Source organism: Panthera onca, chromosome B3 (genome assembly GCF_046562875.1).
Source record: "Panthera onca isolate mPanOnc1 chromosome B3, mPanOnc1 haplotype 2, whole genome shotgun sequence".
Lineage (NCBI taxonomy): Eukaryota > Metazoa > Chordata > Mammalia > Carnivora > Felidae > Panthera > Panthera onca.
In genome coordinates this window covers 124,992,769-125,016,208 of record NC_138344.1, presented here as the reverse complement: position 1 = coordinate 125,016,208, position 23,440 = coordinate 124,992,769, and the positions used below count along the sequence as shown (strand labels likewise).

The window sequence follows — 23,440 nt, the reverse complement described above, 5'->3', positions numbered from 1 at the left end:
AATGTTTATTTATTTTTAAGAGAGACATGTGAGCAGGGGAGGGGCAGAGAGAGGCGGGAGACAGAGGATCCAAAGTGGGCTCTGTGCTGACAGCAGTAAGCCTGATGTGGAGCTTGAACTCATGAACTGTGAGATCATGACCTGAGCCAAAGTTGGACGCTCAACCGACTGAGCCACCCAGGCGCCCCAGAATTTCCTTCCTTTTGAAGGCTAAATAATATTCTGTCCTATGTAGATACCACATTTTGTTTATCCATTCTTCCATGGAAGGACACTTGAGTTGTTTCAGGCCGCCATCATCTTTCATCTCAGCTATGTGACAGCCTCTTAATTGTTCTCTCCACTTCCACTCTTAACCCTCCCAATCTGTTCTCCACTCAGCTTCTGAAAAGGCAAATTAAATTTTATTGTTCTTTAAATCCTTCGTTGACTTCTCATTGTACTTAGAATAAAATCTAAATATCTAAATTTGGCTGATAAGACCCATATTCCTAAAAAGGAAACACCTTTATAACCGTATCTTAGGCTTCTGTCCTCCTGGCTCATTCTACTGTCAGTTTTTTCTTTTTTGTTTCTATCTCAGACTCTGCCTTTGGTTCCCTCCACCTTGAATGCTTTGTACTTCTTGCTGGTCATAGTTGGCTTCTTCTTACCCTTGAAGTAGTAATTAAATGTCAGCTTTTCAGAGAGATCTATCACCCTAATAATTAAGATCCCTTGTTATTCCTGGTCTTAACCTTGTATTGATTTGCAGATATTGTACATGTTTACAGTTGATTTGTTTCATCCTTGTTTTCCCCTCTTGGATGTAAGCCCCTTGAAGGCAGGGTCTATATTTATCTTGGTCTATATTTATCTTGATTACTTTTGTATCCTGAACATCTAGCAGATGTTTGCTAACAATTTGGTGGATGAATTAGTAAATATCCTATTTTTTAAAAAAAGTTTGAGAGGAGATTCCACAATCTGTTCTACTTCTCCTTTCCTTCCTTTTTGCTCACTCTCCCCTCGGCTGACTTTTAATACATTCCAAAATGTTGACATCCCTATTGTTAGGAAGAGGCATTGGTATGGTATCATCATTACTGCACCAGTAAACTGGTTGAATGTTCATTAGCCTCATGATGTTCAAAGGAAAGATACCCAAAATTGTAATTTAACTTTTTGTTTTAAAAACAATCACCCTTCCAGCCTTGCCCCATGTCTCTGGAAAGGCAGGCTAATTTTGCAGTAGTCTAAGTAAGCAAGGCAGAAAAAGACAAACTTTTTGGAGAGAGATCCTATGTAATATGTTCCAGAATGCTACATGTATAATTTTGTGTTCTTTTGCTATTTTGTATTATTTTTTTAATTTGTTTCCTACTAGGAGTAGTAGTTGATGTCAGTTGAGGTCCAGTCCCTTATCCACACTGGGAGGTTATTTTAGAAAGTCTTTGTTCCTCAAGATTTTGAACTCTCAAATAAATTTTCCTCCCATTTCTAAACTATGATGCTAGCATAGGATGGTTGGGTTCTCTATCCAACAGGGTTGAAATTAAGGATTGGCCCACTGTGTGCTCACTTGGAACTCAGAGACTTCTCCAAACTTATGCTTGTTGTTGGCAGGATTCAGTTCCTTGTGGTTTTAGGATTGTAGTCCCCCTGTGGTCATCTCCATCTGAGCAATGGAGAACCTTCCTTTCCTGCTTTGAACTTCTCTGAACTACCTCTTTTGCTACCAGCCAGAGAAAATTCTCTGATTTTAGTCACCCTATCTTAATGGCAACTGGCTATCATCTGAAAATCCCTTTTACCATTCAATATGACATAATTATGGAAGTTGCACCAGGACATGGAGATCATAGGGGTCATCTTAGAATTCTGATTGCCACAGTTAACCTAGAATTGCATTCATCTGCCTGTATCAGAAAAACTGATCATAATAGTTTAAACAAAAACATTTTTTTTCATCTAACAATAAATAGAGTTAAATGATTATTGATACAGGATCAGTGGCTCAGTGACATCAGGGCCAATGACTGTGATTCGCTTGCCTTTTCATTTGTGGTTGCAGTGTGATTATCACAATGCAGCCATCATGACCATATTCAAGACAGGAAAAAAGAGAAAAGGAAAGGATCAGGCCTGCATGAGCATTATCCGTGTCCTTCATTGAGACATGCAATACAAAGCAAGACAAAGCAAAGACAGAAACCACTTCTCAGAGCTTAGGATCTCACCATACCTTCATCTATGTCTCATTTGCCAGAACTTGGTCAGGTGGCCACCCCTAGGTGCAAGGGAGGCTGGGAAAGCAGGAATAGAAATTTTTGTGATTGGCTTATTAACCAGTAACAGTCCATCCCCTGGTGCTGGATGAGGAGAAGAAATGAATGTTGGGGATTCAGCCAACATACCTGTTATACCTATTTTCTGAAAAGCACAATGTGGTGGAGGAGAGAATATAGAAGTTAGAGTCAGAAGACTTGTGATCCTGACCCAACTCTGTCGTGGTTGTCTGCGTGACCTTAGCCTAGTCAAGCAACCTCCCTGAGCCAGTTCACATATCTATCAAATGAGAGAAATATTTGCTTTACTTATCTCAGGGTTATTGTAAAAATGAATTGAAATACTTAATGAAGTTATTTGCATCCTGGAAATACATACTAATTACAATTTTTGGTCAGTACTAAAAGTACATTTCATTGATGCAAAGAAATGTGTGTATATATATGTATGTGTCTATATATATACACGTATAAGTATACATATTTAAAAATATTTTATAATATCTAAAATTAGATGCATTTTATAACCCATGGGGCCTTAGTTTCAGTGAAACATGATAATAATATTTTGCTTAGCTTCTTGGAAAGTCTTAGGGTTACGCCTAGGAAATATGGCCACCATTGGGATCTGTAGGATTCCTATAGACGCCTAGGCAACGGACATCAATGCCTTATGATGGAACATCTAAAGTGATAGATTCATGGCTCTAAAATGTAGATGGAAAGAAATTATCCACACCAACGTCCTACTTTCATACAGGCAAAATAGTAGTATTCCTATTCCAAATATGAAACTAAAGTGAGCAAGATGAGTTTACCAAGATAGAGGAAACCAGATCCTTCTAAGAGTTGGAGGTACTAGAAAGTGTTCTGCAAACTTTAAAGGGTGACCTGTCAGGGTTATTCATTACATTCTGGATGTAACACACTGTTCAAGCACCTGGGGATGTCCTTCAGGGTCACTGCCTCAGGAATGCACCAAAGATCAGAGACAACCTGTTTTTCAGGCCAAGTGTGACTTAGATCCTTGACTCTGAATGTGGAGTCATAGAGTTCTTTAATTAACACAGCTATCAGGATTGTTTATTTTGAAGAGAAATCACACAATAGAATATTTGTAATTATAACATTGGGATATACATATACGCATGCATGTAAATATATACGTATATATATTTGTGTACATGTATGTGTATACACACACATATAATGTGACTTTCGAGAGGACAAAAACATATCTAGAGATAGGGAATTAGGATGTATGTGATTGAAAGAAAAATAGTGGAGAATCATCGATACATACTGACATTAGTTGAAATATGACATATATTCCTTTTGGAGTTCTTATGTATGTTTGACTTGAGGCTTGGGTATTCATTTTATTCACCAATTTTCAGTGGAAGAGGAGTGATCAGTCTTTTTAAAAAATTTTATTTATTTTTATTTTTAAAAATGTATTTTGAGAGAGCAAGTGAGGGAGGGGCAGAGAGAGAGAAAGAGAGACAGAAAGAGAGAGAGAGAGAGAGAGAGAGAGAGAATCCCAAGCAGACTCCTTGCTGACAATGTGGAGCCTGATGTGGTGTTTGAACTCACAAACTGTGAGATCATGACCTGAGCCAAAACCAAGAGATGGACAACTAACCATCTTAGCCACCCAGATGCCCCATTTAAAAAAAATTTTTAAAGAATATTATATTTAGGGGCGCCTGGGTGGCGCAGTCGGTTAAGCGTCCGACTTCAGCCAGGTCACGATCTCACGGTCCGTGAGTTCGAGCCCCGCGTCAGGCTCTGGGCTGATGGCTCGGAGCCTGGAGCCTGTTTCCGATTCTGTGTCTCCCTCTCTCTCTGCCCCTCCCCCGTTCATGCTCTGTCTCTCTCTGTCGCAAAAAAAAAAAAAAAAAAAAAAAAAAAAAAAAAAAAAATATTATATTTAAATGAAAGAACGAAAGAAAAAAATGGTGAAAAGATAAGAGCATATAACCAAAGCCCCTTACCTTTTCCCTTGGGGAACATCAAAGCATCTGTTAATTAAAGGGCGTGTGTGTGTGTGTGTGTGTGTGTGTGTGTGTGTTTTCCAGTGTTCAGATTCTGTTAAAATGAACTCTGTTCTCTCCTAAAGGAAAAGACTTTAGAAGAAGGAAGAAAAGCAGTGTTCCAAGTCCTGAATCTGATATAGGTCTTTGCCATAGGGTAATTGTGCCTTCTGGGCTTCTGTTTATTCTAAGAAGTTATGAAACAAGTGGCAGGGTTACTTTAACTTTGTGATTAAATCGTTGTGGTTTCTTTAGCCCACTGTGACAGAGGTCTTGGAGTATAAAACCATGCTTGGTATTATTTTGTATTCTACATTGCAAATGCTGAGTTCATAGTAGACGTTCAGTACGTTGGTTGAATGTCTTGCTTTGGAAGAAAGCTTTACAGAAATACATATAATCTATGCAGTCTTAGTTTTTTTTCATCCTTTCTTTCTTCCCAGTTTTCTTTTTGACCTTTAGATGCTTGTCTTTGATCAGAAAAAAGCCGAGGCCTGCTTTGGGGTTTGGAATGGGCACTAGGATCTAGTTTGAGATGTTTCTGCATAAACCCCAGACAGATGGCTGGATAGCGTTGCCAGTAGCCTCAAAACCCAACAAGTGGGTGCAAAGATTTCCAAAGTAGCCATCTTGTTGAATATATATGGCAGAGAGATACAAGAGGGAGATGGTTAAGTTCTCAGATTTAAATTACCTTTTTGGATCACTAACCGAATAAGAATTATGTTACAGTAGTATAAACCATGGCTCCTCTAACAAAATAAAAACATTTTCTCAGCTCTGAAGGGATGGAATTAATCCATATAGCTACATGAAACTCTCCTTTCCTTTTCATATGATGTATGAAAGTTTTCTAAAACTTCTAATTAACATTTCCAAGACATCACTATAAAATCACCCTAATGTAGATTATCTGAACTGGACTTCTTTTTTCTTATTAAAAATGATTACAAGTCAGAAGGGAATGTTTCAGGGGAGGACTTTCAATTTGGGCTATAACTGGTAACATACTAGTCCTTGTGCAGTGAACAACCGTGAAACTACTGGACCACTGTATGAGGCAACTGTTTTTAAGTATTGGTCAACAGAAAGCACAGTATTTCAATCATGAGAGAAAGCAAGCTCGTGAGGTGAACCTGATGATCACCTTGGCTCTCTTCCAGGGGAAAGTTTTCTGACTGCAGCATTGTATGCTGGAGTCTGCACTGAGCACAGCAGTCCTGCTGAGCTAAGGAAACAGAGATCAGAGTCTGGGACAGCGAAGCAGCTGGAATCTGCTGGGCAGGGCATTAGAGAAGAGAGAATTGCATGGGGAATGGGGGAACAGAAGTGTGTCTGGGTGTACCCAGGGAATCCTTGGCCTGGCTGGAGTGCAAATATACAGACTGAAACCATACGAGATTTCTCAGAAGTGGTGGCTCCAGGGTTGAGAATGGGACAGAAATACTAGAGGTCAAGCAATATTGGGAGATAGTGGCAGTCCAGCCTAGCCACATTGAAAAGACCTCCTTAACACATTCTAAGCATCCAGGAAAGATAGAAAGTCTGTGTCTTAGGGGTAAGAGACATGCTTTCAACCAAGGTTGGTAATTTTTTAAATAGATTTAGGTAGTAATTATTCTAGATCTTATGAGCTATACAGCATCTGTTATAACTACTCAATTTTGCTATTAATAGGACAAAAGAAGCCATAGACGGTATGTAAATGAATGGGCATGGTTTTGTCTCAATATAATTTTATTCATAAGGAAAGGCAGAGGGCCAGACTTGGGTCATGGCTGTAGTTTGCCAGCTGCTGCTCTACAGTAAGACCTACTCTAAACCCACCCTAACAAAGCCAGAGCTGTCAAAATCTGCCATGGAGATTGACTTTGAAAGTTGAGATCTGCAGTCAGAGGAGCTTAGGAGACATCTTCGGCTTTTCACAAATTCATCCAACAAAGTGGAAGGCCAAGCCCAGACAAGATGAATGTGAGCAAGCAGTTTGACTTCTGGCAAAAATCAACTCTGCAGAGTTGATTGTCTTCAAATTCAGAAATCTTCTGTGTATCATCAACAATTAGTAGGCATGCAAAAAAATAGGTAACTATTACCCCTAGTCAAAAACAAAACAAAACAAACAGTCAATAGAAACTAATCTCCAAATGGCCCAGATGTTGGGTTTGGCAGACAAAATCTGTAAAGGAGGTATTATAAATATGTTCAAAGAACTAAAGGAAATATTGTTGTAATGAGAGAATATATAGGGCATCTTAGCAGAGAAATAGAAACTATAAAAGTATCTAATGAATCTATTCTAAAATAGAAAAGTTGAGTAACTGAGATGAAAAATTCACAGGATAAGCTAACAGGAAATGAAGATGATAGAAGAACCGATAAACTTGAAAACAGATCAGTAGGAGAGGAGATAGAGAAAGGGGGCAGAAAAACGTATTAGAGGAAATAGTGACTGAATTTTTCCAAATATAACAAAAAAATGACATACAGATTCAAAATAGTACACAAACTTTAAATAGGGTAAGTTCTAAGAAAACCACATCTACACATATCATAGATAATTGCTGACAACCAAAGAGAAAGGGGAAAAATTAACAACAACATAAGAATCAAAGTCAACTCCTCATCAGAAACAATAGAGACCAGGGGCTCCTGGGTGACTTAGTTAAGTGTCCAACTTCAGCTCAGGTCATGATCTCGCAGCTCCTGAGTTCGAGTCCAGTGTCAGGCTCTGTGCTGACAGCTCAGAGCCTGGAGCCTGCCTTGGATTCTGTGTTTCTCTCTTTCTTTGCCCCTCCTCTACTTGCACTCTGTCTCTCTGTCTCTCAAAAATAAATACACATTAAAAAAAAACTGAGAGCAAAAGATAAAATACTGAAGAAAAGTCAACCTCAAATTCTCAAATTCTCAAATTCTTCTATGTCTACTGAAAAATGTTCTTGAAAAAAAAAGATAAAGAATGGATTATTTTAGAGCCATGCTGTTCAATAGAAATATAGTCCAAACTTTTCTAGTTGCCTTCATTTAAAAAATGTTAAAAGAAACAGGTGAAATTAATTTTAAAAATATGTTCTTTTGGACCTGGTATATCTAATATATTTTTAACATGTAGTCAATATAAACATTATTAAATAGGTATTTTACACATTTTTGTATGCTTTGAAATCTGATATATATTTTATACATAAAGAACAAAATTTATTATTTTATTTTATTTTTTTATTTTTAAAAATTTAAATCCAAGTTAACATATAGTGTAATAATGATTTCAGGAATATAATTTAGCGATTCATCACTTACATATAACACCCAGTGCTCATCCCACGAAGTGCCCTCCTTAATGCCCATCACCCATTTAGCCCACCCAGCCAACACCCCACCAGCAACCCTCAGTTCTCTGTATTTAAGAGTCTCTTATGGTTTGTCTTCCTCTCATTTTTGCTTCCCTTCACTTATGTTCATCTGTTTTGTTTCTTAAATTCTACATATAAGTGAAATCATATTTGTCTTCCTCTGACATTTCACTTAGCATTGTACACTCTAGTTCTATCCGTGTTGTTGCAGATGGCAAGATTTCAAAATTTTTTTTTTTTTTTTTACGTTTTATTTATTTTTGAGACAGAGAGAGACAGAGCATGAATGGGGGAGGGGCAGAGAGAGAGGGAGACACAGGCAAGATTTCATTCTTTTTGATCACCAAGTAATACCACATCTTCTTTATCCATTCATCAGTTGATGGACATCTGGGCTCTTTCCATACTTTGGCTATTGTTGATAGTGCTGTTGTAAACATTGGGGTGCATGTGTCCCTTTGAGTCAGCGCTCCTGTATCCTTTGAATAAATACCTAGTAGTGAAATTGCTGGGTTGTAGAGTAGTTCTATTTTTAATTTTTTGAGGAACCTCCATACTGTTTTCCAGAGTGGCTGCACTAGTTTGCATTCCCATCAGCAATGCAAAAGGGTTCCTCTTTCTCTGCATCCTCGCCAACATATGTTGTTGCCTGAGTTGTTAATTTTAGCCATTCTGACGGGTGTGAGGTGGTATCTCATTGTGGTTTTCATTTGTATTTCCCTGATGATGCGTGCTTTTGAGCATTTTTTCATGTGTGGGTTGGCCATCTGGATGTCTTCTTTGGAGAAGTGTCTATTCATGTCTTTTACCCATTTCTTCACTGGATTATTTGGTTTTTTGGGTGTTGAGTTTGATAAGTTCTTTGGATACTAACCCTTTATCTGATAAGTCATTTGCAAATATCTTCTCCCATTCCATCGGTTGCCTTTTAGTTTTGCTGATTGTTTCCTTCATTGTGCAGAAGCTTTTTATCTTGATGAGGTCCCAACCGTTCATTTTTGCTTTTGTTTCCCTTGCCTCCAGAGACTTGTTGAGTAAGAAGTTGCTGTGGCCAAGATCAAAGAGGTTTTTGCCTGCTTTCTCCTGGAGAATTTTGATGGCTTCCTGTCTTACATTTGGGTCTTTCATCCATTTTGAGTTTCTTTTTGCGTATGGTGTCAGAAAGTGGTCCAGGTTCATTTTCTGCATGTTGCTGTCCAGTTTTCCCAGCACCACTTGCTGAAGAGACTGTCTTCATTCCATTGGATATTCTTTCCTGCTTTGTCAAAAATTAGTTTGGCCATACGTTTGTGTGTCCATTTCTGGGTTCTCTGCTCTGTTCCATTGATCTGAGTGTCTGTTTTTTGTGCTAGCACCATATTGTCTTGATGATTACAGCTTTATAGTACCGCTTGAAGTCTGGAATTGTGATGCCTCCAGCTTTGGTTTTCTTTTTCAGGATTGTTTTGGCTATTCAGGGTCTTTTCTGGTTCCATACAAATTTTAAGATTGTTTGTTCTGGCTCTGTGAAGAATGCTGGTGTTATTTTGATAGGGATTGCATTGAATATGTAGATTGCTTTGGGTAGCATTGACATTTTAACAGTATTTGTTCTTCCAATCCATGAACATGGAATGTTTTTCCATTTTTTTGTGTGTGTCTTCTTCAGTTTCTTTCATAAGCTTTCTATAGTTTTCAGTGTATAGATTTTTCACCTCCTTGGTTAGGTTTATTCCTAGGTATTTTATGCTTTTGGTGCAATTGTAAATGGGATCAATTCCTTGATTTCTCTTTCTGCTGCTTCATTATTGTGTATGGAAATACAGCCGATTTCTGTACATTGATTTTATTTCCTGCAACTTTGCTGAATTCATGGATCAGTTCTAGCAATTTTTTGGTGGAGTCTTTTGGGTTTTCCACATAGAGTATCACGTCATCTGCGAAGAGTGAAAGTTTGACTTCCTCCTTGCCAATTTGGATGCCTTTCATTTCTTTGTGTTGTCTGATTGCTGAGGCTAGGACTTCCAATGCTATGTTGAGTAATGATGCTGAAAGTGGACCTCCTTGTCAAAGAACAACTCAATTTAGACTGGCCACATGTCAGTACTTACTTTGTGTCAAGTGGCTACTGTATTGAAATTGGATAGCACAGTTTTATCTATCTATCTACCTATTTATTTATTTAATGTTTATTCTTTTGAGAGAGAGTGTGAGCAGGGGACGAGAAGATAGAGAACCCCAAGCAGGCTCTGCACTGCCAGTGCAGACCCTGATTTGGGGCCCAAACTCACAAACTATGAGATCATGACTTGATCTGAAATCAAGAATTAGATACTCAACTGACTGAGCCACCCAGGCACCCCCTAAATTGGATAGCACAGTTTTAGATCAAAGAGAAAAGGGGATGTATGTGTTGCCTTATATCTAGAATGTTCCTGAAGTTATCTTATGTAAAGAGGTTAAATTAACCTTACTAAAACATTTACCTGCTCAAAGCCCTAAAGAGTGACAAAATAAGTTAATTTGTTCATTCACTAATTTCACCATCTACTCAACATTTAATAAATGCAAGACCCTATTCTAAGAGTTGAAGACATCAACAACAAAATAGTCCCCTTTTCCAGAGAGCATACAGGCTAATTAGCAAGTAATTTCATTATAATTTGGTAAATTAGTGTAAGTAAGATACCATCAGCACATAGACGATAGGGACAAGTGGAATTAGTGGAAGTCAGGGAAAGGTACCATATATCAGAGTTCTTGATTATAAGCAACCGAAACCAACTCTGGCTAACATAAGGAGAGGAGTCTGTGGCTATGAGGGCCATTGAGGAGTTTGTAAGCAGAGCCATGGCATGGACATTTCAGGTTTTAAGAAGAGTACTCTGGCATAATACATTGGGTAATAGGTTGGAGGGGTGTGACCATGAAGGCAGGGAGACAGGTAAGACACTGGTGATTATCTGGATGAGAGACAATAAGGGGATGAATCAAGGCATTGGCAGTGGGAATGGGAAGGGTAGTTTCATGTGTTCAAACTCATTCTAAGATTGAGAACTGTCACTATTCCAGCCCCTCCTTTTCCAGTGCACTCAACACCACTCCTACCATCTCCTGTAAACAGAACGTAACTCACTGTCAACTAGACATACCAGTCCTGTTCCCCCTCCCTAAAATGCCTTTGCCCCTCTGCTGTCTTGCTAAGAGCCCTCCCTTCCAGTTTAAGGTGTAGCTCATGACCACCTACTGCTCAGTAGTCTCTTAATACGTTTATGCTCTGCTGTCATTGTTTTGAGGGATCACCTGTCATAATAGGTTAGAGAGCCTACTGTATTAGTGTTTATGTTGCCGCCATACCCCCCTGCCATCTGCTTTGAACTACTTGAGGCCAGTTCTTGTTTTCCTTGTACGTTCAGGCCCTAAAATGGGCCCAGCACAGAGAACTCAGTACATGTTTCTGATGATGCTGCCCCCTTACTTCGCATGGACACTGAGGTCCTGTTGTGACCAATAGCTTTCATCTCCAAGTTCCTTGTCAGTGTGGTCCAAGGAGCATTCATCTCCTGTAGGTACATTTCTTCGGTCACTCTCCACCCAAACCTTTGGCAGCTTAACATTTCCCACTGAACTCTTCTCCTCAGCTGTTAAGGCTACCAATTCTCTCTCCCCACATTTCCCCAGTAAACACCTCAGCTCTCATCAGACTGACCTCTTCACCCACCTAGAAACAAGCCCACAAAGGTCTGACTCTTAATCTTCACTATATTAATGGTGATCCTTTGTCCCGGGGATGCCCTCAAATATCCTTACTCCTCCCTTCCGGTGGCCCAGAACAAAGGATGTCCTTCAGATCCAAGAAATCTGCTCAATTCTTTATGGCTCCAGCCCTTAGAGATCTCTAAGTGGCGGAGCAGCATTTTTGGTGTGTCCTCCAGCAGGATTATTCCTGGATTTGTTGTGTTTGCTCTTCTGTGTCTCCAGCTAGATTGCAAGCTGCTTGTGGGTCACTGTTTCAAAGGGTGCTTAGTACATTTCCAACACATAGGACTCATGAATGCGTATCAGAGGATTGGCACAAGATAGATCTATTTCTGCGACTCCCATCTTTTCAGCCAACTGTTCTCCACCCCCAGATTTTAGTGTGTAAGGCCACCGAGAAAGAAGCTGCTCTCTGAAGTGGCAAGCCAGAGACTGCAATGAAATTTGCAGTGTCTCTTGGTCAGTCCTGCTGCTGATACTGAGTCACGACCATTTGTGGTGATTTTCAGCCTAACTTTATGATTCACATTCTAAAAATGGGGTGAGGTTTTTATAGAGAAACCAATTCTAGTGTGAACTTAGCCTCACAATTATTGGGTTCCTCTGTGGTTTCTAGCTGCTAGCACAGCACCCACAAGGCCTAGTGTCTCATGATTTATTAGATGTGGCTGTTTCGTGGCAGATAACTAGAATCCATTTCACTGGGTTATGATAAAGGGTTCCCTGTAACAAATTTGTTCCACCAGGCTTTCTTGGGACTGCTTATTATCAACAACCAGCTTGTATCTAGATCTGAGATGGACAAGCTAAGGAAGGGTAGATAAATCCTTGGGACTCTTCTTTCATTCATACTTTCTGAGTAGTGGTCTTGATTCCTCAGCCAAAGTGTGCTTGTATCTCTAAAGAGGAGGTTGAGTGCTTGACTCTGCTTAACATCTGGGAGAACTTCTCTAAAAATGATTGAAAAGAGAAATGACTAAAGCCAGAATGTGTAAGTGACAGAAAAGGGTGGTTTCATGAATTTGTATTCTAGTCCCAAGACTTCTACTAACGAGCTGTGTAACTTCTGGCAAGTAACTTAATAACAGCAGTGGTTATAGCTGACATTTATAAGGTGTGTGGAATGGGGCCTGGCAGGCATATAGTAAGCCCTCTGTAAGGTTACCTGCTATTATCATTGTCATTGTTACAGAGTGTTTATTACTCCCAGTACTAAGCACTCAGTATGTATTATCTCTCTTAATCCTTAAAATTATGAAGTGAATTTTGTTATTCCTTCTGTACAGAGGTAAAATGAGTCTTAAAAGCTGCAGAGGATTCAAATCCCAGGCCCATGCTTTTATTCTCTGTTGCTACATTTGATTTCCTTGGACCTCAGTTTACTCATCTGTGAACTTGAGAGCTGGACGGTTGGTCTTTAAAACCTTTGAGCTCTACAATTTCTAGGTATTTTTTCCCATTACCCTCGCCCTTTTCCTTTTCCTCTTCCCTTGTCCCATCCCCCACCCACACTCATCTGTGAATTTCGCTGGATTCATCATCACGGGGTCAGGAGGATGTTTTCCCCACTGAGCTATGATGCTGCATGTGTCAGCACATGAATTTGTATTGTGGCTTTTTTGTTGCTGTTGGATCTGGTTTACATACTGCTGTTATTGGGAGAGGAGGAGTCTGACTCTTCAATTTTGCTGTCTTATTGTGGCCTGCAGCCATTACCACACTGAGTGACGCTGATGTCTGATGGCACTTGAGAAAGGCTTTATGGGAGAAGCCTGCTGGTGTCAGCTCTTAGGGTCTTTGGGCTTCTGCGTGGTTTTCTGGTGAGATCTGGGTTTGGAGCATTGCACTCTCTGGGCTGTTTGCACATGTCTGGTCTTGTGGTTGGTAAGAATCTTAGGAGAGGGACTTGGAAGAGAGATTGCCAGGCTTTCCATTTTCTGTACAGCTGGAATGCCCTGGCAGATTTCCACATGGGGAGTTCCACTGATCATTTCATTATGGTTCCATTGCCATTGATGTTTGTAAAGTGCTTTAGTTGGACGATAGTCTGCATATATTCTAGTACTGTTTTTGTGGCTTTGACCCAAAGATCAGAGTGTTTTGGCACCAGAAGACCCAGGTTTAAGGGTGTCATTGATAGCTTGGTGCATTGAACACACCTGCTTAATAGGGCCTCTAATTGATCATTCTGTGGATGGGATCTTATAGAGGAAAAAAAAGAGTCCATTTGTCACTGTCCTGGGATGTGTGAATTCTTCCACTTGGAATCCTGGAGGAAACATCTTAGGGCACCAAACAAAGGCCTGGAAACAACAAAAATGTTGGATAAGTCACTCCTCTCACCCCAAATTTCTTCATCTGTAAAGGAATATATAGTTAAATGTCTTACTCAACTAAAATGGCTATCAAATCAAATGAGGTATGGTATGAAAATATGTTTCTGAAAATTATAAATGTCTGCAAGCAGTTATTTTTAGGGAGTATTGTACAGCAAAACTGTTTTAGTTACCAAAAAAGGCAAAAACTATTACATATTTCTATTCAGATTAAGCCCAGCATAGATGATTTATAGCAGATAATAATCTACACTAAAATTTCCTCAACATGTTCTTTGTGTTATACACCAGTCAGAAGACTGTGAGTTAAATTGTTCTAGACTAAAATGAATATTGTGAATATTCCATTAATAAGAACTGGTAGTGTTCAGGGCAGATGGTAACTCTTTTGTGGAAACACATTAATTTTGCATTAATTCAGATTTCATTAATTTATTATGAGAGCAAGAGCTAGGTTCAAGTTGTAAATGGACATTACTAGTACAAACAGAATTATAAGTCTATTAAGTCTATTAAGTTCTATATACATAGAACATAATTGCAATGTGAGTAAAGGCTAGACTTTTATGTACTATTTCATAGTAGATTGAAAATGGGCTAGATTGAAAATATGTTTCTTTAACTCACATGTTTCACTAAAGCAAATATTCCCTCCCCCTTTACTCCAAATGAAAAAGATGACTCCATTTCTGTTTTTCTTGATTGGTAAACCATGCTTGGAGGTACCATCTGGAGATGGTTGGGTTTCTGCCAAGAATTTAAATCAGGCCTGCAAAAAAGCTACCTGCCTAAGGCAAGAAACTGCATTGATTTAATAGGAAAAAACAGGCTTTTATTTTACTGTCCTGTAAAAGAAAGTGAAAGTACTTTGAAAAGTTTTAATTTTTGTTTTACCATAATGGCATTATATTACAAATAAAAGTATGTCTAAAATATGATAATTGGGGAAATTTGGGAATCTAATTGCTAAAATTTGCATGATTATTTGCAAGTCTGATATGAAGTCACGTACAGAGATCTTAATGCTAAAGGCAGATACAGTAAAACCTTGGATCGCGAGTAACTTGTTCTGTGAGTGTTCCGCAAGATAAGCAAACATTTCTAATAAATTTTAACTCGATGAACAATCGATGTCTTGTAATACAAGTAGTATGTGACACCAAACGTCACATGATCACAACTGAGCCAACGGATCTTGAAATTTGTTTTGATAGACAAGTTCTTTGGATTACAAGCATGTTTCCAGAACAAATTCTCACAAACCAAGGTTTTACTTGTACAAGAATTGGGGACAAGACAGGGCAGAGAGAAGGAATACAAGTTGGAAACTCTCCAGAACCCCCTGTGGGCAGTGTTGAAAACCCTGGACCTGTGTGTATTGGATATAAGGTGACAGTTGTCATTTTAACTTTTATTATTTTTTTACACAGATTTCTGCTTGGCAGATTAGCCAGACAAGAAGGGCCAATCTATCTACGTTCTGAGTGCCGCTGTCTACAAGACCCTCATAACAGAGCTGAGGCCCAAGTCCAGCGTGCCACCATACCCCACCCCAGACATTACTCTGGGGTCTGCCCGAGGCCATCAGTGTGAAGATGACCAGTGCCTTCCTAGCATGACTACCTTGGACCATGTGATTGCTACCCACCAGTCAGAGTGGGTCTCCTTCAATGAGGAGCCACTCTTTCCTGTTCCTTCTGAGGGTAAGGAACACTTTCATTTCTTAGGTGAAAAGATTAGCAAAAAACCATAACTCTTTACGATGACTTCTACTTGATCATTCTTTGGGTGGGATCTTAATATGTACAAAAGAGCCAGTGTGTCACCTTCCTGAGGTGCAGATTCTTCCACTTAGAAGCCTTCTTAGAAGCCTTAGGAACCTTAGAATCCCAAACAAAAGGGTCTGGAAACAGCAAAAGTATTGGCTGCTTTCTTCCAAGGAGCATAAACTTCGTATTTACAAACTACTCTACACTTGGCCTTTTAGGGTGTTCCTCCCACCAGCAATTTGGATTTCCTCAGTTTCTAAAGTGCAGATGCGGAGAGTGACAGGTGTTAGAGCCAGACTGCTTGGGCCCAAATCCTGGCTCTGTCACAAATAAGTGATGTGCCCTTGGGTAGATTGTTTATTCAACTTCTTTGAGCGGTAGTTTATCTGAGCAGTAGGGGCAATCACAGTCGCTTCCTCGGGGTGGCTGTGAGGGTTACATGAATTAATATATGTAAAGGACTTAGACCAGTTCCTGGCACACGGAAAGAGCTCAGTTAATTGTCATCCATGATCATGATAAAGATGGCTAAATGACTTCCAGGGAACTGGTGCTCAGGGATGAAGGTCAAGGTAGGGGTCAGGAGATATTTGCAGAGCCTTGTCAGCTGGTTCTGTTCCACTGCAGCTACTGCTGTCAACTGGTATCCGCCCAGCTTCACTTACAGCACCTGGAAAGTGTGAGTGTACAGGTGAGCTCTCCAGGATGGAGCCACGTGGCTCTTGAGTCCTTGAAATGTGGCGAGTCCAAATTGAAATGTGTTTGAAGTATAAAATACCCACATTGAATTTCAAAGACCTAGCGAAAGTGAATATTTCATTAATAACGTTTATATTAATGACATGTTAGAATCATACATTTTGAACACACTGAGTTGAAATTTATATTAGTAAATGTAGTTAACCTCTTTCTTTTTACTTTTTTTAATGTGGCTACTAAAAAATTTTAAATTACATATGTGGTTCACCTTTTATTTCTCTTGGGCAGCACTAGTCTAAAGGGTTTGGTCACATGCAGATGGACTAGTTTGGCGAAGGATGAGAGAAAAAAGTTTTATATTCTTTGATTTTTTAAAAAGTTTTCATGTAATAGAGCTTGACTACTTTCGGTACACATTTGATAAACTTTAACACGTGTATAGATTTGTGTAACCACCACCACAATTAGGACATAGTTCTTTAAGAAAAAAAATTTTTTTTGAAGACTGTGAAGTGTTCCCGCGCCAATAAAGTGCTAGAAAGCTAGGGGAGAAGCTTCTGGGCCTCATTCAGCTTATCATTGGTACGGAGTTTGCACCTGGCGGTCTGCAGACATGTGTAGTTTCGACTGCACAGAGGTTAAAGTTTGAATTTCAAGGTGTTCAGTCCAGACGGATGCTTTCTTGTTCAGTGTGAGTGTCTACCAGTCCTTGTTGCCTTTTGCTTTCCTCATTCGACTCAGTTATATTCCTGTTTGGCCTCTATAAACATTTTTGTCTGTGACTGCCAAGCACTGGAATAGGCACTGGGGTCAGAAGAGTGAGTAAGACTGGAAGTCTCAGCCTGCCTGGATACTGACTGTGGACATGCAGAGGTTATCCTTTGTACACATTATTAGGGAAACACTCCTTGGGCATAGAGACAGATGGGCATGGCTGTTTCTTCACCCTCACCCACCAGAATGGTGAGTCTTGTGATCACCCCTTACCTACCCTTGGTTTTTCCTCCATGAGACAGTTTTGAAGAGTGGCCTCCCTCACATGATTGATGGCAGTGTCTGGTATCTGTTTCAGGGGGCACCGAAGAGCACCTCCCAGGACTGTCTTCTTACTCAGACCGGTCTGAGAGCTCCTCCGGGGAGAACCATGGGGCACATGGAGGCTCTCAGGAACTTTCCCACTCAGAGCAGGATGACTCCTCTGAAAAGTTGGGCCTCATCTCTGAAGCGGCGTCCCCTCCTGGGAGCCCCGAGCAGCCCCCACCTGACCTGGCCCCGGCCTTCAGCAACTGGGTTCAGTTTGAAGATGACACACCCTGGGCCAGCACGTCACCACCTCATAAGGAAACAAGGGAGACAGGTGGGAGGCTGTGAAGGGTTCTGACTTAGGTCTGTGCTCACCAGGGAGAAGTGGGTGGGGGCTGCTAGGGTGCTGGTTTACCAGAGCCCTCTGGCACTGGCCATACAAAAGAGCTGGCAGAGATCTCATCTGACTTAATTCTACAACTAGTTTTTGTTAACAAAGCATATGGAAGGATTAATGTGTTCTGGGCCATTTCTTGCTTTTTATACTTGTCCCTGGTTGTTAACTTGTCTTTGGAAGAATGAATATTTACTTATCTGTCTATTAGGTATTGCAATTATATTTACCCAGCATCTAAATTATATATAAGCTCCTTACAAGCAGAAGTGAATGCCTTTCAGAGCATGGACCACCATCAATTTCTAATAGAGTCACTAGTTACATATGGATATTCTTGTGTCCCAGACCTGTTGAATCTAAATCTTCAGAGGAAGGGACTGTTGTTAATGATAATTCTCTTATTTTTGTGGCATCTAAACAGCGAGAAGCTGCACTGGGGAGCTTAGTGAAGCCAGAGGAGTTGTTAGTCCCCATCCTGGTGACCTGGCTGCTTATTTGATTGTGTACCAAAGCATACCAGCACTGATTGGATAACCTTTGTGACTATCTTAGTTTTCTGTTTGCTGCATAGCAAACTACCATAAACCTAGTGGTTTAAACAACATAAACTTTATTATCTTATATTTCTGTAATTCAGAAGTCCAAATGGGCATCACTGGGCTAATTCAAGGTGTTGGCAAGGCTGCATTCCTTCCAGGAGGTTCTGGGGAAACCAGGAAATCTGTTTCCTTGCCCTTTCTAGCTTTTGGATGCTGCCCACATTCCTTGGCACATGGTACCTTCCTCTGTCTCCAAAGCCAGCAATGTTGCAGCTCTCTGTGCCTTTCTTCTGTAGTCACATCTCTCACTGATTGACTTCTGCCCATCTCTTCCGCTTTTAAGGACCCTATGACTACCTTGGGCCCACCAGGATAATCCAGGATAATCTCCCCATCCCAGGGCCCTTAATTTAATCATATCTGCGAAGTCCCTTTTGCCATGTAAGGTGACATATTCACAGTTTTGGGGAAGGATGTGGATATCTTTGCGGGGGTGGGGGGCATTATGTTGCCTACCATAGAGCCCTACTAGAAAAAAGCATGGTTGATATTATTTTTGTGGGTGGCTTAAATGTTTTGCTAGTTTTAATTTTTAAAAATAATCCTTTTTGTTTTCAAACATGTTTTCAGCACCAATAAAACAATTTAAGAAAATATAAAACATAATTTTATATAATAAATACTTCAATTTTTACATAACAATTCGCATGTTATGTATACCTTTTCACATTTAAACATCAGATTTTTCAGTGAATCATTGGTGAGAGAGCCATGACACTCAGAGCAGCAAGGATGAAATGACAGGTCCAGACAGGCTTCCCAGTCTTGCTGGTGGGAGGAAGTTACCTCTACTGAACACCTAATGCTGGCAAAACAGTGGGCTGATTAAGCATTTATGCATGTGGGGAAGAGTTACCCGACATTGGGGAGTGAATCAGTACAGAAATATTTTCCTTATTTTAATAAGATATATTTACCAAATACTTTCTTAGGCACCGTGCTCAGTGTCTTAACTACATCATCTTAACGCACCTCTTAACAACAATCATATGAGGAAAGCATTAACATTATATTGGACATGAAGAGACTGAGACAGACAGTGGTTTAGGAATTTGCCCAAGGTTGTATGCTGGCAAGTGGCAGGGGAGAGCTTCAAAGCCAGGCAGACAGGCCCCAGGGTCTTGGAACAGTCCAGGGATGCACCATGACTTAATTTGCTCCCATGTCCTGCTGTTCCTGCTATGGTTTTCTCTGCTCCCTCATTCTGGGAGGCTGGGGAGTTGAGGATAGGTGCAATGGTGTTTCTCTACTCACTTGCCCCAAAATGGCCCTGCTTTCAGGTCACTGCTGTATTCATGGCATTCAGATTTGCTCACATCTTGTTCATACCTTACCGTTAGCCTCAAAGATTTCTTGGTGGTTCAGAATTATGTAAATGATGGTCGTATAGATGGTCAGTTTGCTTCAACTCTTCACCACTTATTTTTGCAAAACTAACTCTGGGGTTAGTCCTAATTACGTTGCCTCCATCTGACTGAGGATCTTAGCTTGCCATTGATAGTGCTTTTGACATATTTTTAAAACCTTATCCTTTAATGCAGCAGTTCTCAAAGTGTGGTTTATAGATCACTGGGATTGCCCAAAAGTCTCTCAAAGGGTCCTTGGGGTCAAATTATTTTCATAATAATTCTAAGATTGCCTTTTTCACTGCATTTGAATTTGTATGGTACAAAAGTAATGGTGAGTAAAGATTCTGGCCACCATGTACCCATACTAAAAAAAGAAGTCAATTTCAACATAATATCCTTGATAAAGTAGTAAAAATTATTAATTTTATTGAATTTTATTAAATCTTGATTCTTAAATACATCTTTTTAATATTCTCTGTGACAAAATGCCATAAAGCACTTCTGTGCCATACTCAAGTGTAACAGTTATCTTGAATAAAAATGGTTGTCTTGGAAAAAAAATTGGGTTAAAATTTTTTTTAAATGTCTATTTTTGAGAGAAGGAGAAAGCATGGTGAAAGGGCAGAGAGAGAGAAAAGGGACAGGGAATCTGAAGCGGGCTCTGTGCTGACAGGAGACAGCCCAATGCAGGGCTAGAATTCACAAACTGACATCATGATCTAAGCCAAAGTTGGACGCATAATTGACTGAGCCATCAAAGTGCCCCTAAAATTTGTTTAATAAAAAAATTCATTTAGAAAATCAGAATTATTTTAAAGTTATTCAAATTTTCATTCAAAAATGAAAATAATGCAAAAAAAAAAATCCTTGATGAACAAAGTATCAGTATTTTAAAAAATAAGATTCAACCTATACTTGCATGACTGTCTCACCGGTACCCTAATCCTGGCCCTAGTTCCAATAAAATTTTATTTACAAAAATAGGTGGCTAAGTCTGTGGGCCATAATTTTCTCATTTGATATTTTTAAAATACCGCATTTAAAATGTTACTTGATTCCTGAGATTTTTGTTACCCCCTAAATTTTGCACCCAAAGGGAGTTCCTCACTTGCCTTACCCTAGTCCCAGGTGTGCATTGTAATAAGGATATGGGATGTATGGATATTACTATAGAACAAATCAAGAAATGATAGTTTTCAAATGTGTTGAAAGCATTATGTTGCCTTGAAAATTGTTCAGACAACAATTCCATATGTTTCCACATATGAAGATTTAACTCAGCCTTATAGAGGTAGAGCTCTCTGCCTTAGGGGGAGACTGTAGACTGGTTTCACAGCAGACTTGAGGCTCAATGTGTGGGCAACAAGCAGGAATAAACCATGTTTAGGGCCAGCCCTAAATATTACCTCAGGTAGTATTCTAGGGACCCAAGAACCATGTGTTAAGCATCAGAGTGGTAAAGAAAATGGTAATAAATCCAAGGCTCCAATCCCAACTCTTCTGCCAATACCCAGCCTTGACCCATCAATATCTCTATTACCCAAACCAACCTCACCCATGTATGCTAATTCCCTCGTGGATTTCCTTACACAGATTGGGTTTGACAACAAGGCAGAGTGGTTGGTAGAGCTAAGGTCAACATGATAAGGAGAAAGGAGGCTTCCACCCTCTCAACACAGATAATGCAGATCTCTCCCAAGATAGACAGTTCCATTCTGACAGCTGTCAGGCAGCTCAGATTTTGATTTAAATTCAACAGATTTGAGAACTTGTGCAATGTCAATAATATCTCATACGTAACTGCAGGCATTACACCAAAATAACACAGATCTGTGCAGCAAGTATCCTCATAGTGATAGAGACAGTCTGAGGTTTCTTAGAATCACTGCTGCCTGCTCTATTCTTTTGGTAATACTCAGTTTGGTAATACTCAGCTAAATAATGGCCCCCAAAGATATCAGGACCCACTCCCTGGAACCTGTAAATGTTATCTTATTTGAAGAAAGGGTCTTTGCAGATGGGATGAAGTTAAGGATTTTGGGGGGCACCTGGGTGTCTCAGTCAGTTAAGCATCTGAGTTGGGCTCAGATCATGATCTCATGCTTCATGAGTTTGAGTTCCGCATTGGTCTCTGTGCTGACGGTGTGGAGCCAGCTTGGGATTCTCTCTCTCTCCTTCTCTCTCTGCCCCTCCCCTATTCTCTCTCTCTCTCTCTTTCCCCCTCTCTCTCTCTCTCTGTCAAAATAAATAAATAAACTTAAAGAAAAAGTTAAGGATTTTGATAGATAATCCTGGATTATCTAGGTGGGCCCTAAATGTAATCACATGTATCCCTTATAAAAGGGAGGCAGAGGGAGATTGTGCCCACACAAAGAAGACAATGCAAAGACAGAACAGAAGGGTATTTGAAGATGGCGACCTTGTAAAGTGGAATGTTGAGGCCACAGTCAAGGGATGCTGGCAGCCCCCAGAAGCCTGAGGCCTACGCAAGCAAATGTGTTCTTTCCCAGAGCCTATGGAGGGAGTGCTTGCCAGGCAGGTATCTTGATTTCCACCTAGTGATTCTGACTTCAAACTTCTCACTTCCAGAACTGGGAGGAAACAAAGTTCTCTTGTTTTAACCCACCAAGTTTGTTACAGCAGCCACAGTTAACTAATGGACCAAGTGTCCAAAATCCTAAAGCAGAGCCTTTGCATAAGGCTGAAAATGAGTCAGTCTGGGCTAGAGGAGCATCTGTAATAGTGCAGGCCATTTATTAAGTAGATGTGTTAGCCGGTATGTTTTACTTTCAAACTTGACAGCCTTTTATAGTTTATTCATTGAATCACCAAATATTTATTAAGCATCTCCTCTGTGTAGTTGTCATAGATGCAGACATTCATATACAAAGCTGAGTAACATAAGTGCTCAGAATTTAACAGAAGCCCGTTGAGCTTCCTGGGTCCTCTAGTATGAAACCGGAGCCAGCCTGTGCTTCCATGATTTCTCCATCTGCCTCCAGTTGACCATCTTTCAACCACTGCATGTCTTTAAAAAAAAAAAAAAAAAAAAAGCTTTCCACTTCATGGTAGCTAAAAATCTGAGGCTTCTTTGAGAAAACAAAGGAAGAAGTGGATGTTGGGAGAATTGCTTGCCTAAAAGGTTCATTTTATAGCCAGGCCTATCATCTCTTCTTGGGAAGGATGAAAATTAGAACTTAAAGCATTTCCCCTTGTTATATATCCATTGATTGTGGGTCTTCTCCAGGGCTCTTGTTCAGTTTTGCCCTAGATCAATGATGCCCACTTGGAGAAAGCTATGTGTTGGCTGGGTGGCCAACTTCTACAAAATAAGTGTCCATCTCGTTCTTTTCAGTTTAATCTGACAGTATAGAAATGGTTTGTCCATCAATTTCTCATTTATCCACTTTAAAAAATGCTTCTCTTAGTTTATTAGTTTCCAGCTAGCAGACGCTGGGCCTGTTTTCGGCCGTAGCTGTGTGTATCAAGTGAACTTTTTTTACTATGGGCAGCATGTGCGTGGAATGAAGAGATGTTTGCTGTGCTGTACTGAATGTGCAGAAATTGGGAATCTGTTGGTGGACTATGGAATATGTCAGCGTGTCTCAAGGCACGTAGGTGGTGAAGTGCAGCCACAAATAAGGAAAGTCTGAGTAAACTGTTTATGGCTTCAGCCATTTTCTCATTCACAAGAGTATCACATCAGTATCAGCAGAGCAACACTCATTCCTAGAATGTAGTTGCAGCTTTTCTGTTTTTTTCCCATTTTATTTCCACGTCCTGTTTGCTTCTGTTACATGCTTAGCACTTTCTGATTGGACAGCTCTGTGTCAGGAGAAAGGGGAAAGTGTTTCTTCTACCCCTCAAAATTTCATTGGGC

General features: G+C 40.0%; 1 protein-coding gene across 4 annotated transcripts in view; it reads left to right on the top strand.

The window, feature by feature from the left end:
* Positions 1-23,440, top strand: part of STON2 (stonin 2) — a 146,168-nt gene that overhangs the window by 20,599 nt on the left and 102,129 nt on the right. For all 4 annotated transcript variants that reach the window (XM_060620459.3, XM_060620458.3, XM_060620453.3 and 1 more), the window contains 2 exons: positions 15,155-15,427; positions 17,265-17,549. In XM_060620459.3, the coding sequence (XP_060476442.2) occupies positions 15,340-15,427; positions 17,265-17,549 (373 nt within the window). In that variant the 5' untranslated portion in view covers positions 15,155-15,339. The remainder of the gene's footprint in view (positions 1-15,154; positions 15,428-17,264; positions 17,550-23,440) is intronic.